The 17,340-nt window shown below is 37.4% G+C and overlaps 1 protein-coding gene and 1 pseudogene across 2 annotated transcripts in view; one reads left to right on the forward strand and one right to left on the reverse strand.

The window, feature by feature from the left end:
* Positions 1-240: 240 nt before the first annotated feature.
* LOC100404466 (BCL2-like 10 (apoptosis facilitator) pseudogene) lies at positions 241-1,222 on the reverse strand (annotated as a pseudogene).
* ZNF658 (zinc finger protein 658) overlaps positions 888-17,340 on the forward strand; it is a 45,734-nt gene continuing 29,281 nt past the window's right edge. For both annotated transcript variants that reach the window (XM_035301624.3, XM_035301659.3), the window contains exon 1: positions 888-1,239. In XM_035301624.3, the coding sequence (XP_035157515.2) occupies positions 1,221-1,239 (19 nt within the window). In that variant the 5' untranslated portion in view covers positions 888-1,220. The remainder of the gene's footprint in view (positions 1,240-17,340) is intronic.

The following is a 17,340-nucleotide window of genomic DNA, read 5'->3' on the forward strand; positions in this document are numbered from 1 at the left end:
ATCTTACGTGAATTCTGAGATTATCAGGATACAAAGCATTTCAGATATGTTACAGGTCTTTTTTAATTTTTTTAATTTTTAAGATATAAATGTATTAAAACCTTAATGTTAACAATTTATTAATTAATATGTTAACTATAAAAACCTAGAAGTCCCAGGAATTAGACTTCAAAGGATTTGGTCTCAAAGAATTCCTTATAAATGATTTTAAGGTGACATTCCTTGTTAAACTGGGACTTTTCTGCTTTGGGGCTTGTGTTGCCCCAGCTGTGGCCAAGATTAAAATGAGTCAGCAGCACATGAAGTTGTGGAGATGAGAGGTTCACATTCAGTCTTAACCAAGTTTCAGCAAACAGCCCCCATCTCGCATTTAATGGAATGCAGTTTCTTCTGCAATTCTTTGGTATAGTGAGGCGCTAGACTCCCCATTTCTCCCATTCAAGGAAGGGCCATCTGCATTCTTGTCCTCACACATGAGTATTGTCACAAGTTAAAACACTGGCCAAATCATCACCTTAGGACTCCTTGTATGCATTCAGGTAAGAACATCTGGAGTGGGAGGACGGTGCTTTCTCTCAGTCCTCACGCTCACCCCTCAGTCACTTAGTTGGGCACAGTTGGGCAGGTAGAAGTGGGTTAAAAATTTTAAAACTCCTAATTATCGTGTCCAGAAGTAGATGAATGCTGCTGTTAACAACCATGACAGGAAAACCTGGACCAGCAGTTTTCTCCATAATGCCAGCGAGTAGGAGGTCCTGAAGAAGTAACAAAAGCCATCCCAGCCGCCCTGAGCCTCCAGCCAGGCACGGTGCTGTCCCACGAGCCGCGGGCTCATCAAGGCCACCAGGCGCTGGCAGTCCCGTGCGACGTCGCCCTCCGGCTCCTTCAGCCACGACCGGAAGCCCCACTTCTTCCACCGGGCGGTCACCAGCGGCCCCCTCTCTAGCAGCGTCCCTGCGAAGGCCAGGAGCATCACCACGTTGCCCCAGGTGGGGCCGGGACTGTCGGAGAGCAGGGCCTCCGCCATCCTCGCCACCAGCTCGCCGCGGTTCCCGGGGTAGAGGAGGTAGGCGGAGAAGAAGGACCGGTACAGTTTCCGTACACCGGCGGCCATGGCGCGCAGCACAGCGGCCTCGGCCGTGGACGGCGGCGACTCGGGGGTGCCGGGCTCCCGGAAGCAGCACTCCAGGTAGTCAGCCACCACCCGCAGCGGGTCAGCCATGGTCCCGCCTCTCACAGGTATTTTTTTTAAGCAACCTTGAAAGTCTTCTCCCTACTTCAAAATTTGACAGTATAAGAGAAGCCTTTTTCTGTGTGATTCTTTAAGATCAAACGTATGTCAAACTCTCAGATAATATATTCTAGCTAGAAATAATAAATATTACAGATCAGTACGATATAACCTTAGCTGTTGGTGAGACAATTTCTTTGATATTGAGAAAGTTTGAAAGTATGTCTTACAACAGTATAAGAATAGACGATCCTTGATAAGGAGTAGTCGAATTCTGGGTAAATTGTACTTTTTTCCTGGTAAACAGAATTTTATTTGTTGTACCAGACTACTGTATATCGTAAGAATAAATTTCTGTAGGATATCCAAATCACAAGAGAATAGTTTATCCTAATTTTACAAAAGAATGGTGCATGATGGTCAGGATGGGAGACATATTTCAGGAGAACTAAAGGATGGAAAAAAATAATCTTAGCGATCCTCATCATAAAATATATACAGAGGAGATAAGAAGCACCAAATGCTGTAATAAACTATCTTTACTGTACTTTCAGTCAACTAATGAAGCATGGTGTGGCTATTCTTTGTAGCCTATACACCATTATGGAATAATCAGGCAACATAAATCAGGCATATCAATAGGCATAATATTCATTATTGTTGAAATGGCCAAAAAAAAAAATTTGTAGTTTTCAGTATATAAGTCTTTTGCCCCCTTTGTTGTGTTTAACCCTAAGTATTTTATTATTTTATACTATCGTAAGTGGAATTATTTTATTGATTCTTTCCCATTGTTCATTGTTAGTGTGTACAAACACAATTGATTTTTACATGTTGATTTTGTATCCTATAACTTTGCTAAATTTATTTACTAGTTCTAATAGGTTTTTGTGATATTTTTAGGGTTCTCCACATATATGATCATATAATCTGAGAAAAGAAATGATTTAACTTTCCCCTTTTCATTTTGGGTACCTTTTTGAATTTCCTGTTCTTGCCCAATTGCTCTGGTTAGGACTTTAAGTGCTATGTTGAATAGACTGGCAAAACTGGGCATCCTTGCCTTGTTCTTGATCTTAGAAAAAACCCTTTCAGGCTTTGAACACTGAGTGTGATATAAGCTGAGAGGTTTTATTTATTACCTTTATTCAGTTGAGGTAGTTTCTTTCTATTCCTAGTTTGTTCAGTGTTTTTTTGGTAAATTTTGAATTTTGACAAAGTTGTTAGTCAAGTGCTTTTTCTGCATCAACTGAAATAATCATGTGAATTTCTTCATTATTTCCGTTAATTTGGTGTGTTATATTGACTGATATTTCTTTGGTGTAACAGCCTTGCACTCCAGGAATCAATCTCACTTAAACACTGTCTATAACCCTTTTAATTAGCTGTTGAATTCTGTTTGCCAGTATTTTGTTGAGGATTTTTGCATCAATGTTCATCATGAAAAACAGTCTCTTGTTTTATTTTCCTGTAGTTTCTTTGTGTGGGGTTAGTATTAGAGTATCACTGGCCTCACAGAGTGAATTTGAAAGTGTTCTCTATTCTTCAATATTTTGGGAGAGTTTGAGAAGGATCAGTGTTACATCTTTAAGTGTTTGATAGACTTCATCAATTAAGTCATCTGGTCCTAGGTTTTCTTTGTTGAGAGATTTTTGATACTGCTTTGATCTCTTCTCATAGATCTATTAAAGTTTTCTATTTCATCTTGATTTTGTCTTGGTAGACTGTATTTCTAGGAATTTATCCATTTCATCTACATTAAACAATGTATTGGTGTATAACTGTTCCTATTAATTTTTCATAATCTTTTTTATTTTGGTAAAATCAATTGTAATGTCCCTTCTTTCATTTCACATTTTAGCTTCTTTTTCTAGTTCTTTAAGGAATAAAGGCAGGTTGTTGATTTCGTTCTTTTATAGTATAAACATCTACAGTTATAAAATTCCTTCTTGTATTACTTTTCCAGCACCTCACAAATTTCAATATTTTGTGTTTACATTTTCATTTCTCTCAATGTGTTTTCTAATTTTCCTTGTGTTTTTTCTTTGACCCATCAGTTACTTAAGGGTTTGTTGTTTAATTTCCACAAATTTGTAGACTTTCCAGTTTTCCTCCTGCTATTGATTTCTAGTTTCATTCCATCGTAATAAAAAAGGTACCTTGATGATTTTAATCTTTTAACTGTATTAAGACTTTTTTGGGGGCTTAGCATATGGTCTGTCCTGAATTATGCTCCATGTATACTTGAGAAAAACTGTATATTCTATTGTTGTTGGGTAAAGTGTTTTGTATCTGTCCATTAGTTTCAGTTGGTCTGTAATATTGTTCAAATCCTCTATTTCTTTACTGATCTTTTCTCTGGATGTTTAGTCAATTATTGAAATTGTGATATTAAAGTCCCTATAATTATTGTAGATCAGTATTTTCTTCCTTTCAATTATGTCAATGTTGATTTCACACATTTACAAGCTCTGATGCTCTCTCTATATATATGTAATAACTTCTATATTTATATATCTATATGATGTTATATCTTCTTGGTGAATAGACCCTTTTGTCATTATATAGTGTCCTTCTTTCTTTCTTTCTTTCTTTTTTTTTTTTGAGACAGAGTTTCGCTCTTGTTACCCAGGCTGGAGTGCAATGGTGCCATCTCGGCTCACCGCAACCTCCACCTCCTGGGTTCAGGCAATTCTCCTGCCTCAGCCTCCTGAGTAGCTAGGATTAAAGGCATGCACTACCATGCCCAGCTAATTTTTTGTATTTTTAGTAGAGATGGGGTTTCACCATGTTGACCAGGATGGTCTCAATCTCTTGACCTCGTGATCCACCCTCCTCAGCCTCCCAAAGTGCTGGGATTACAGGCGTGAGCCTCTGCGCCCGGCCCTTCTTTCTTTCTTGTGACAGTTTTCAACTTAACATCTCTTTTATCCAATATACGATATTGGCTATGAGCCACTCCCTGCTCTTTATTTAGTATTTGCGTGAATTATCTTTTCTCCATTCTTTTCCTTCCCCAATGCATGTCCTCAGATTTATAACGTCTTGTGTAGATAGTATATAATTGCATCTTTTTTTATCCAATCTGCCAAAATATATCTTATAATTAGAGATTTACTATTGCCATTTTGCTATTTTTTTCTATGTCTTATAGTGTTTTTTTCCTTCATTTCCTCCCTTACTAGTTTCCTTTGTGTTCAGTTGATTTTTCAGTGACATTTCTTTAATTTTCTTCTTATTTCTCTTTGTGTACATTCTCTAGATGTATCTTTTGTGTTACTATGGAGATTACATAAAACAGTTAAGTTAAAACAATCAATTTTAAACTGATAGCAACTTAACTTCAATCACATCCCAAACTCTACTCCTTTATAACTCTCTTTACACTCCCACTTTATGTTATGTCACAAATTATATCTTCCTATATTGTGTAATCATTGATATAGATTTATAGTTATGCTTTTAAATTTTTAAATCCTGATTAATAATTAAAAGTGGCATTACAAATGAAAATTATAACACAATTTATAAATATTTGTTGATATATTAATTTATATTTTTATATGGCTTGTATACTGCCTAGTATACACTAGGCAGTAACTAGGCATACACTAGGCAGGGTATCCATCATCTCAAATATTTATTATTTCTTGGTGTTGAGAAAATTCCTAATCTTCTAGGTATTCTGAAATATAAAATAAATTATTGTTTACTACAGTCACTCTACTGTGTTATCAAACACTAGAACTTACTCATCAAACCATATTTTTTTACCTCTTAACCAGTATCTCTTCATCTCCCTCCTCCCCTTCCCAGCCTTTGGTAACCATGATTCTATTCTCTATCTCCATGAGATCAACTTTTTAGCTCTCACATATAAATGAAATTGTGTGATATTTGTCTTTCTGTGCCTGGTTTATTTCACTTGAAATAACATCCTCCAGTTCCATCCGTGTTACTGTCAATGTCAGGATTCCATTATTTTCTTTATGGCCCAGTAGCATTTCATTGTGCATATCGTTTATTCATTTATTCATTGATGAATTAGCTTGATTCTATATTTCAGCTATTGTGAATAGTGCTGTGATAAACATGGGAGTATAGATACCTCTTTGGTATCGTGATTTTTCTTTATTTTGGATTTGTGGGATTGTTGGATCATATGGTAGTTATATTTTTAGTTCTTGAGGAACCTCCACATTGTTTCTTATTCAACAGTGCTTTTGGCCAATACAGATGACATAGAATCTCTGGATGAATTGGAACTTGAGAACTGGAATTATAAAGACTATGGAAACACATAAAATTTTTCCAAAAGCTCTAGAAAATATTCCACATTATTTGTATTTGTGGAAACACAGACAAATACAGAAGCACACATTAGCTTTTTCAGGCATTCTGAATCACAGAAGCTTAAAAGTAAAGTTAATTTTAAAGATCCATTTTAAACCAGATCAACATTCCACTCAGTCCAAAACCCACATCCATGGCATTCCAGATGCACAGCTCACTCAATTATTCACAGGGTATCCGGAGAGGGATAGCCCCTCATACTAAAAGCTGACTTCTATTAAGGGCTTATCACATGACCATAGGTAAAGGAGGGCAAACATTATCTTCATTTTACTTCTTTAAATAAACAATGCAAACAACAAAAAAGGGATAAATTTATTGCTTAGGTTTTCAGAAATGTGTTTGTAGTTTCAGGATTGATATCTCAAAGGAAAGATAATTCTATGAACTTATCACAGTTTGTTTAACCATTCACTGTGGGAAGACATTTGGGTTATCTTCAGCTTTTGGTTAATACAAATAAAGCCACTATGAACAACTGTACATGTTTTCATGTGACCATAAATTTTCATTTCTCTGTAATACTGTAATGCCTAAAATTTTATTGGTGGGTTGTATGACAGATATGTGTTTATTTATTAAAAAAAACATATAATTTTATGAAAGCACCATCTATTTTATAAACATCAGCTAGTCTTAAGTACTGAAGACTTTCTCCTATGTTTATTTTTCTAAAATATTTATAGTTTTAGTCCAGGTGCAGTAGCTCATGCCTGTAATCCTAGCACTTTGGGAGGCTGAGGAGGGCAGATCACCTGAGGTCAGCCTGGCCAACATGGTAAAACCCCATCTCTACTAAAAATGGCTCCACATGATGGTGGACGCCTGCAATTCCAGCTACTTGGGAGGCTGAGGCAGGAGAATTGCTTAAACCTGGGAGGCGGACATTGCAGTGAGCCCAGATGGCACCATTGCCCTCCAGCCTGGGAGAATTGTTCATTTTTGGTAAGGACTGAGGTTGAATGTAAAGTTCATGGTTTTATCCATGGATGCATAATAATTGTCCCAACACAATTTATTGAAAGGTTATCCTTTCTCCATTCAATTGTTTTTACAGATTCATTGGGTATAATTGTGTGGGTCTATTTTTGGATTTTCTACTCCATTCCTTTGGTCTACATGTCTCTGCCTCTGCCAGCAACACATTGCATTGTTTCCTGTAGACATACAGTAACACCAGGCACAGGGATTCCTCTCACTATGTTTGAAAACAATTTTCGCCCCTGTGCCTTTCCATATATATTTTACAATAAACTTGTTTATGTCTTCAAAACACTTTGTTGGGACTGTGATAAATATTCCACTTAAACTATAGATTAACTTTTGAGGAATTGACATCTTTAAATATGTTGAAATTTCCAATTCGTTTACATGATCTGTATCATTTATTCAGGTCTTCTTTGATTCCTTTCATCAGTGTTTTCTACATTTTAGGATACAGATCTTTCACATATTTTGATAAATTTGTACATAATTTTGTACCTAAATATTTCCTTTTCTTTGAAAGAATTTTAAATCATGCTGTGTTTTAACGTCCATCTCCACATGTCTGCTGTTAGTATGTTTTTGTGTGTTGATCTCATATCCTAAAAACTTGCTGAACTTACTTAACTAGTTCTACTCTGAAAATCATGTCATCTACAAACTGGGAGTGTTTTAATTTTTTCTTTTATTTCTTTTTTTAAAATAGAGAACCCACAATTTAGTCTTATTAAGAGCGAAAAAAAGAAAAAGAAACTTTCAATCATACTGGAAGAAACTTAACCATACACTTGGAATCTACTCAGACCACTCATGCAATGAGGACAATATTCTGCTAATAGAATTGATTTGCTGCTGCATCTGTCTAACACTAGCAACTATAAACAGGGCAGTACAACTAGTGTTTGCAACTATCTTTATAGTGTTATAGTGTCAGACACATTTTGCTTCTCATCACACTGCTGTTCTCTCAGTGCACCTGGGCTTCCTTCTCTTCCATAAAGTCATTTTGATATTGAAGGACTTGTCAGTCTCCTTAGGAGTTTTCCCCTTGAACGTGGTGGAAAGAGTGTTGTATGTAACATCAAGGAAACTTTTGACATCTAAGTAGTCTGCAGCCAGAAAAAGTTTAAAAAGTGCTTGTTGGTCAACTTTAAGGAATTCCTGATCCCAAACTTTTGATATCTAAGAAGTCTGCAGTCAGAATAAGTTTAAAAAGTGCTCATTGGTTAACTTTAAGAAATTCCTGTTCCCAGAGAGGGGTGTGGTTTGTTCCCCTTTCTTTGTTCTCATCACCCTTGAAAGGAGGAGGGTTCTCGTATATTTGGGGCTTATCAGTTATTCCTGCTGATGTGCAGCCAAGGAACATGAAAAAGATTTTTAACTGCCAACTAACAAGACATCACTTATACAGTAAAATATTTGAATGTTAGAGGGATTTAAAAAAATACTCCGTAAGCACTTACAGTTCAAATATGCAACATATTAATTCCAGTTACACATTTTTACAACAATATACACAATGAGTCAGCCCGGAGCCTCATTCACAAAATAATTTACCCTCTTATTCCCTTAGGATTCATTTTGGCAAAACCTCTGTTAGACATTTTTTAACAGAAACACAGACCAAGCACTTTACACAGGCGCTTCAGGAGCTACTCAGTAGCTGCTAGAACATCTCTCTTTTCAGCTAGAAGCTAAGGCATGGGTGGGAGAAGGGGCATGGTGGGAGGCAGATGGAAAGAGGAAGCAGCTCCTACCTGTCAACATAGCATTGTATTTACTTTCAGTTTTAAGTGATCATTTTCTAGGTCTCACCAAATGCACTTTTTAAGACAATTTTAAAATTACAAATATCATAATATTACACTTAGACTGTAAATGGCTTTTATGAAGACCAAAGCATAACCTTGTTTTCATGGTAAAAGGGATTTTGAATTTTTGTTAAAAGCGACAATAAGTTGAGATGTACCCACAGAGACACATGCACACATACATTCAGATTAATGAATAAATCATATTGTGAAGTCTGTAACATCAGAGGCTTATTTTTGGTGCTAAGGTTACATAAATCATCAGTATTTTTCATCTTATTTTAGTTCTGAAATGTAGATGTTCTTTTAACATGAGTATCTTGAAGATCAAAGTGTTACCTACATGAAGGGAAACTTTGCTCATCTGTTAAAGATGTCTTCAGAATTTAAATGAACTCTATCTTGCAATCTCTGGAAGGAAAATAACTTGAAAATGGGCAAAGAAAAGCATGAAAAATCAGGCAGAGTGCAGTGGCGCACACCTGTAATCCCAGCACTCTGGCAGGCTGAGGTAAGATCACTTGAGGTCAGGAGTTTGAGACCAGTCTGGCCAACACGGTAAAACCCCTGTCTCCACTAAAAATACAAAAGTGAGCCAGGTGTGGTGGCAGACGCCTGTAACCCAAGCTACTCTGGAAGCTGAGGCAGGAGAATTGCTTGAACCCTAAAAGCAGAGGTTACACTGAGCCAAGATCATGCCACTGCACTCCAGCCTGGGTGACAGAGCAAGATTCTGGCCCCTGGCCTCTTCCTAAAGAAACCATGAAAATTCAGGCAGTGTGCATAGATCCTATGGAAAAGACAGAATGTGCCCAGGTTCCTTTTTTCCCCAAAGTTCATTTATTTATGTATTTGTTTATTTTTACTGTAGTGAAATATGCATGACATAAAATTTGCCACTTAAACCATGTTAAAGTGTATAATTAAGTGACTTTAAGCATGTGCACAATGTTACACAAGCATCACTGCTATCTATTACCAGAAATTATGGATAATCCCAAACAGAAACTGTGTGGTCATTGAAGTCCCCATGCCCCCTGCCCTCAGCATGGAAGTTTAGACTTTTCATGTTAATATAATCAAAAGGGCCCTCTTAGAGAGCTTCAGAGGCAGGATAAAAAAACTCATCCCTTCTCTTGTCATTGGTATACTCAAGTGAAAATATGCAGAGATATCTGGTGGTGGGTGGGTGCGGACCCAAGCATCATTCTACTTTCTGCTTCTGTGAATTTATCTATTTTAGGAGCTTCGTGTAAGTGGAATCTTAAAATATCTGTCACTTTGAGTCTGGCTTATTTCACTTAGCATAATGTTTCAAGGTTCATTGATGTTGTAGCAAGTACCAGGTATTCATTCTCTTTTTAAGTCCGAATAATATTCCACAGTATGTACATGCTGCGTTTTGTTTATCTGTTCATCTGTCCACACACTTGGGTTGATTCCACCATTTGTTTATTGTGATTAATGCTGTTGTGCACAATGGTAGACAAGCATCTGGTTGGGTCTTTCTTTTGGGTCTGTATCTAGAAGTGGAATTATTGGGCCAGGCACCGTGGCTCATGCCTATAATCTCAGCACTTTGGGAGACCGAGGCGGGTGAATCGCAAGGTCAGAAGATTGAGGCCATCCTGCCTAACATGGTGAAAACCCGTTTCTACTAAAAATACAAAAAATTAGCCAGGTGTGGTGGCGTGTGCCTGTAGTCCCAGGTATTGGGAGGCTGAGGAAGGAGAATTGCTTGAACCCAGGTGGCAGAGATTGCAGTGAGCTGAGGTCATGCCACTGCACTCCAGCCTGGGTGACAGAGACTCTGTCTCAAAAAAAAAAAGAAAAAAGAAGTGGAATTATTTAATCATATGGTAATTCTAATTTTTTTGAGGAACCACCAAACTGTTTTTCACAGAGAATGCATAATTTACATTCCCCTCAACAATTGCACAAGGGTTCCAACTCCTCACCAACACGTTATTTTCCAGCTTTTTTTCCAATAGTAGCCATCCTAAATGGGTATGAATTGGTTTCTAATTGTGGTTTGGCTTTGCATTTCCCTAATGACCAGGTATGTTGAGCATCTTTTCATGTGCTTATAGGCTATTTATGTAACTTTGGAGAAATGTTTAGTCAAGTATTTTGCCAATACAAACCTTCAGTTAGTTTTATTGTTGTTTTGAATTGTAGAAGTTGTTTATCTACTCTGGATATTAAACTCCCATCAGATATATTTTTAAAACATTTTCTTCCTTTCTGTGGGTTGTTTTTACTCTCTCAGTAGTATCCTTTGATGCACAAAATTTTTTAATTTTGATGAGTCCAATTTCTTTACATCTTTACTTTTGTTGACTGTGTTTTTGGTGTAATATCTGCGAACACTGACAAATCTAATGCATGAAGATTTCCCCCTAGTCTACTTCTAAGAACTGTATAGTTTTAGCTCCTAAATTTGTATCTTTAATTCATTTTGACTTAATTTTTGTATGTGGTGTAAGGTAAAGGTCTCATTCATTCATGTGCATGTGAATATCCAGATTTTCCACACCATCTGTTGAAAAGACTGTCCTTGACTCACTGAATAGTCTCAGCACCCTTATTGAAACTCATTTGATCATATATGGGAGGGTTTACTTCCGAGTGCTGTATTCGATTGCATTCATCTTTATGTCTGCCCTTATGCCAGTACCACAATATTTCATTACTGTAGACTTGTGGTAAGTTTTGAAATCAAGAAGTGTGAGAACTCCAACATTGTTTTTCTTTTTCAAGATTGTTTTGGCTATTCAGGGTCCCTTGAGATTCCAAATGAATTTTAGAAAGGGTTTTCTATCTTTTAACCATGAACACAGGAAGTCTTTCCATCTACTTAATGTGTTCTTTAATTACTTTCAGCAACATTTTGTAGTTTTCAGTGTACAAGTCTTTCACTTTGGTGATCAAGTTTATTCCTAGGTATTTTCTGTGATGCTATTATAAGTGGAATTGTTTTTCTTATTACGTTTGCAGGTTGTTTATTGTTAGTGTATAGAAATACAACTAGATTTGCTTATTGATTTTTTTATCCTATAACTTTGCTGAATATGTTTATTAGATCTAATTCTTTTTTCTTATTTGTTTTTGTGGAATCCTTAGGGTTTTCTACATCAATATCGCATTAGTGACCAGACATAACATTACTTCTTACTTTCTTTTCTTTTCTTTCTTTTTTTTTTTTTTTTTTTGAGATGGAGTTTCGCTCTTGTTACCCAGGCTGGAGTGCAATGGCACATTCTCGGTTCACTGCAACCTCTGCCTCCTGGGTTCAGGCAATTCTCCTGCCTCAGCCTCCTGAGTAGCAGGGATTACAGGCACGCGCCACTGTGCCCAGGTAATTTTTTTTTGTATTTTTAGTAGAGACGGGGTTTCACCATGTTGACCAGGATGGTCTCGATCTCTTGACCTCGTGATCCACCTGCCTCGGCCTCCCAAAGTGCTGGGATTGGATGTCAATCTTTTTCAAATGCTTTTCCTGAATCAATCGGGATGGTCATGTGGGTATTTTTCCCCTTTCTTCTTTGAATGTGTGTTACAATGATTAATTTTTATATCCTGCGAACCATCCTTTTATTCCGGAAATAGTAATCCTTTTAATATGTTGCTGAATTCAGTTGGCTAGTATTTTCTTTAGGATTTTTGTAACAATATTCCTAAGGGATATTGTGTGTAGCTGTCTTTGCCTATACTGCGTTTTTCTGGCCTTGGTATTGGGGTAATGCTAGCTTCATAGAATGAGTTAGGAAGTGTTCTCTCCTCCTCCCCACCCCCCTTTTTTTTGAGACAGAGTCTCGTTCTGTTGCCCAGGCTGGAGTGCAGTGGTGTGATTTTGGCTTACTGCAACCTCCATTTCTGGGTTCAAGTGATTCTTCTGCCTCAGCCTCCTGAGTAGCTGAGATTACAGGCACATGCCACCACACCTGGCTAATTTTTTGTACTTTAGTAGAGACGGGGTTTCACCATGTTAGCCAAGATGGTCTAGATCTCCTGACCTCACGTTCTGCCTGCCTCGACCTCCCAAAATGCTGGGATTACAGGTGTGAGCCACCGTGACTGGCCCCCCCCTTGTTTGTTTTTTTTGCATCAGACTTTCTCAAACCCTTTTTGGAAGGCCCTAAACAGGTAGAATAAGATATGCCTAACCCTTATAAGAGCATATGCAACCAGAGTTCAGCAATTTTTGTGTCACCCCTAATCTGTCTCATGCAATCCCATGTAATACTAAATCTTGGAGAGTCTTATCTCTCCTAAACTGCTCCTCTCCATCCTTTGTTTGGAGAACTTGTATCACCCTCCCCTTTTCTTCTACCATGTAGGTGAGAACATGTGCTACCAGATCCCACGGAATATATCTTACCCCTCACCCTTGTCCACATGGCCCCATAACTTCCAGAACATTGAAAGTGTATCAGCCCATGTAGGCAAGGCCAATGGTGAACTCATTTGGTCCATAAAGACACACCAAGCCACTTATAGATTCAGAGTTTATTACAGAGACAATGAAAGAAAGAATAGTCAAAGGTGCCGGCTCCCAGCCCTTGTTCCACATGCCTAAAAGGGCACCACTAATGTAAAAAGTGTTAGATAACTGCAACACAACTCGTGGGAGACCAGCTCTCTGAGGAACAAATTCTAGATGATGGTAAGGGGTATTATGGTATGTAGTTAAACCCTAAGTAGAGCAGACAGCATCATTCCACATACCAGCCGGTAATGAGCACCTGTCTTATAACAGCCTTCTAAGAGGGATAGGGAGGCAAATGGGAGATGGTTTTGAGGCAGCTCCTCCCAAGCCTTTCATTCTCTTATGTTCCAGGAGAATCACAAGCTACTATGGCAAGACTCAGATTACAGGCAGTTCAATTTTTTTGTTTTTGAGACCAAATCTCTCTCTGTCACCCAGGCTGGAGTAAAATGGTGAGATCTCTGCTCACTGCAACCTCCACTTCTACAGTTCAAGAAATTCTCCTGCTTCAGCCTGCTGAGAAGCTGGGACTACAGGAGCGTCCCAGCACGCCCAGCTAATTTTTTGTATTTTTAGTAGAGACAGGGTTTCACTGTGTTGGCCAGGATGGTCTCGATCTCCTGATGTCATGATCCACCCGCCTTGGCCTCCCAAAGTGCTGGGATTACAGGTGTGAACCACCAAACTTGGCTGGCAGTTCAAATCTTTGTTACTTGTCCTATAGAAATACATATAGAAAGGCCACCATGATAGGGCTCTTCCGTTACACATTTTTGTTTACTTTTGCTATCAATCATTGACAAAAGAGTGTTGAAATCTCTACCCTTTCTTTGTGGATTTGGCTATTTTTTCATTGTGCACTATAGGCTTGCTTAAGGCATTTTAAAGTTGTGTAATTTGGTGCATAAATATTTAGGATTATAGTGTACTCTTTCTGAATTGCTTATTGTTAAGCAGTGTTCTTTTCATGCCTGTTGATATTGCTTTATCTGAACTTTATTTTATTTGATATTGAAGTAGCCACTCCAACTTTACGATGTTTAGTATTTTCATGTTGTAATTTTTTGCATTCCTTTACTTCTAATCTATTTATTTAAATAGTATAGTTTCTTTTAGATAGTATATAATTTGAACTTTTACCAAAGTTTAATGAACTCTTATTAAAGTTTAATGTTATTTAGGCTTCTGATTCCGGGGAATCTGCAGTGATTGAGCCCATTTAGGTAATGGAGAGAATACTTTTGTTGTCAGTTTTGCCAAAAAAAAGTTAATATGAGAATTTCATTTGATCAAACCTAAAATCGTCTTTTCATCTATCTTCGGAAGCATCAAAATCCACGTGGCTGGCCCACATTCTAAATTATTTGTCATTGAAATTGTACTCCACTACAAAACCAGAAGTGATCTTCAAGCAAGAAATAAGTTGGAGCAAAGAGAACCTCCATTGTTCCTTTTTTTTGTTGTTGTTACAGTCTCACTTTGTCACCAAGGCTGAAGTGCAATGGCACAATCCTGGCTCACTGCAACCTCCACCTCCCCAGGGTCAAGGTATCCTCCTGCCTCAGCCTCCTGAGTAGTTGGGACCACAGGCATGCACCATAACACCCAGCTAAGTTTTGTGGGTTTTTTTGTTAGAGATGGGGTTTTGCTATGATGGCCAAGCTTGTCTCGAACTCCTGACCTCAGGTGATCCCTCAGCCTCTGCCTCCATGGTTGTTAGAGGAAGTGTGTGAACAGAAAGGCCCCAGGTGTTGTTGATTACTGACAAAGAGTATCCAGGAGGAAATCCTAGATAATCAGAAATGGGCACTTGACAACGTTTCTCTCAAGACTCTGCTTTTAGAGAACTTTACTTTGGAAAGTTTAGAAACGACGTATCAAATGTGGGAGAGTAAGGTGGAAAGTAAGGTACAGGATTTAACCAGGCACCGGGAATATTGCTTAAAGCTGACAAACGAAGTAGTAAAATTACAATTAACTTTACAAATATAAAAATTAAGAAATAAAGGAAACAAAAATAGGGGGTTGAAGGATGAGTAGAAAGATAAACACACTGATTTTCTCACTGGTTATACAATAGGAATTACTAAATAATGTTTAAACAAACATTGTCACTAATAAAATTGCCCCAAATAATGGGAATGTTCTATACTTGCATTTTTCAGTATGATAGTTACCTTCCACAGGTAGCTATTGGGCACATTAAATGTGGCTAGAGTGACAGAGGAACTGATTTGCTGTTATATTAAATAATAAAGGCAAATAGTTACATGTGGTTAGTGACTCCCATCAGGCCACAGAGCTCTAATTAAATAGTTAATTATGGAAATTACATGAGATTCTAGTCAAGAATTGTAAAGGGCATGACATTTTACCTGCATGCAAGCTAAGTATGTTAGCTTGCCAAGTTTCATAAATTCTGGCAGGAGATACAAGACTTCTGGGTCAAAGACAGAGGATTTTATTGCTCACAGCACAACCATATCCAGGGCACCAGCATTTTTTTGTGCTGTGATGGCATGCGGGATATACTTGTGAGAATCTTTCAGTATAAAATTATGTTTGGAAACAAAACATTTAAAAGGGATTGAGAGCTTGTCTAGACTAATGTAGACCACACTATGGGCTTGTGGAGTGGTAGCGGGGACATGGGTACCCCATGTCCATGCAGTTGGGGTAAAACCTTTGTTTTTTTCAGAATGTTGTCTCTTAATACTTTTATCTACTAGTATCTTAAGCAGTAAATTTGGGGCCATCTTAGGTTTCACAGAACCAGCCTAACACTGTTGCCTGGAATGTGGGTAGCAGCAGGATGATAACAGTAGAGTACAGACAATAATTTTTATAAGAAATAAAAACTAAAATATCTAAAGAGCATATCATTAGGAGAAATACCTAATGTAGATGACGGGGCAATGGAAGCAGCAAACCACCCCCGTGGTACACGTATAACTATGCAACAAACCTGCACCGTCAGCACATATACCCCAGAACTTAAAGTATAACAAACTAATTTCTAAAAAAAGAGTATGTCTAAGGCTCTCTGAATCAATAGAAACTAAATATCTTTAAAAGTAGATAGAAAATGAAGTTGAAGATGCATCAGGGGAATGACTGTTTTGGTAAGAATAAGTGAGCAGATGGGAAAGAGGAAAACTATAATTTGCTGGTGAGATATCACTGTTGAACAACACTGATATCATAAATAGACAACAGAACCAAGATAGAGTAATGAACCCAATCCAGAGAAGTGGAAAAATGATTTTTACTCCCATTAATAGTATGCTTCCTCTTGTGCCTTTATGTCTGTGAGGTGATAGTGAATTAAAGCCTGGGCTGTAAGACTGTTCTTTAAATACAGGTAACTCTCGACATTCTAAATTTATTTTCATGATGAGTGGAATGGAAAAGAGAGAAATCCAACTGGGAGTATATAGATTAATGAGTAACCTACCAATGTAATTTGTACTTGACAATTTGAGAATCTAGGCCCTGTTATTCCTCTCTAATCTAAACCCTATCTTGATATAGTCCTGACAATTTTCGTGCACTGATTTTCCTTTTTATTCTGCTTACTCTTCACATTTCTTGTTTAATTTATCAGATTATCTGATTTCCAGTCCCACGAATTAATCTTAAAGACCACTGTTCTCTCCTCTCTTCACTGTTTTTTCCCTTTATTTCTCTTTACTACTGTTTTGAAAAATCACATTTTAAAATGCTAAATACCTGTATATATTCAATGCCAGTTTCTCTCCCAAAGAGAATTTTTTGAACATATGTTTTCCAAATGAAGAAAATATAGAAAATGTAAACTTGGAATTACTTTATTCTGTGGGTAGTATGCCAGAAAACAAAACATCTAATCTGTAATAAGGCTTATGTATAGAAGTTTTATTTTACAAGAAGGAAGTAGAAAACCTTATATTTTCTCATTTTTCGAGGACTATCAACTTGATAACCACTTAGAAAAGAGTAAAGAATTTTAAAAAACTATTGATTTCAAGTTTTATTCACCACTTTGGGGAGTACACTTGCTCCCTAAAAAGCAAAAGTATGTTTCTAGGAAACTATGAGATCTGGGCATAAATATATTTTCTTCAAGAAAAATGCACTGTAAGTATGATATTGTACACCCTCATAACCAGAGTATGAATTCACTGGCCTTTTGTTATCAATATTTAAGAAAAAGAGATGGCTCTCCAATATTAGAGATCAGAGAACAAACACTAAAAAGATACCCTGTAAGAATTATAAAAATCTGAAAGCTGTCGGAGCTGTTGAGTGATGTCAGTGAAAATGGTAAGGTAGAAAGCATCAGGGCCCATCCTTCACAGAAACACACAAACAAAAAGAGCAAAATCTGTCAAAGTCAACTTTATCAGAACTCTGAAAAATAGTCAAAGGTTTACAGCAAAAGAGCAAATGCTAAGCCAAAACAGAGGCAACTGAAACATGTGTTTAAGGAAACC

Source organism: Callithrix jacchus, chromosome 1, assembly GCF_049354715.1.
Source record: "Callithrix jacchus isolate 240 chromosome 1, calJac240_pri, whole genome shotgun sequence".
NCBI classification, from domain to species: domain Eukaryota; kingdom Metazoa; phylum Chordata; class Mammalia; order Primates; family Cebidae; genus Callithrix; species Callithrix jacchus.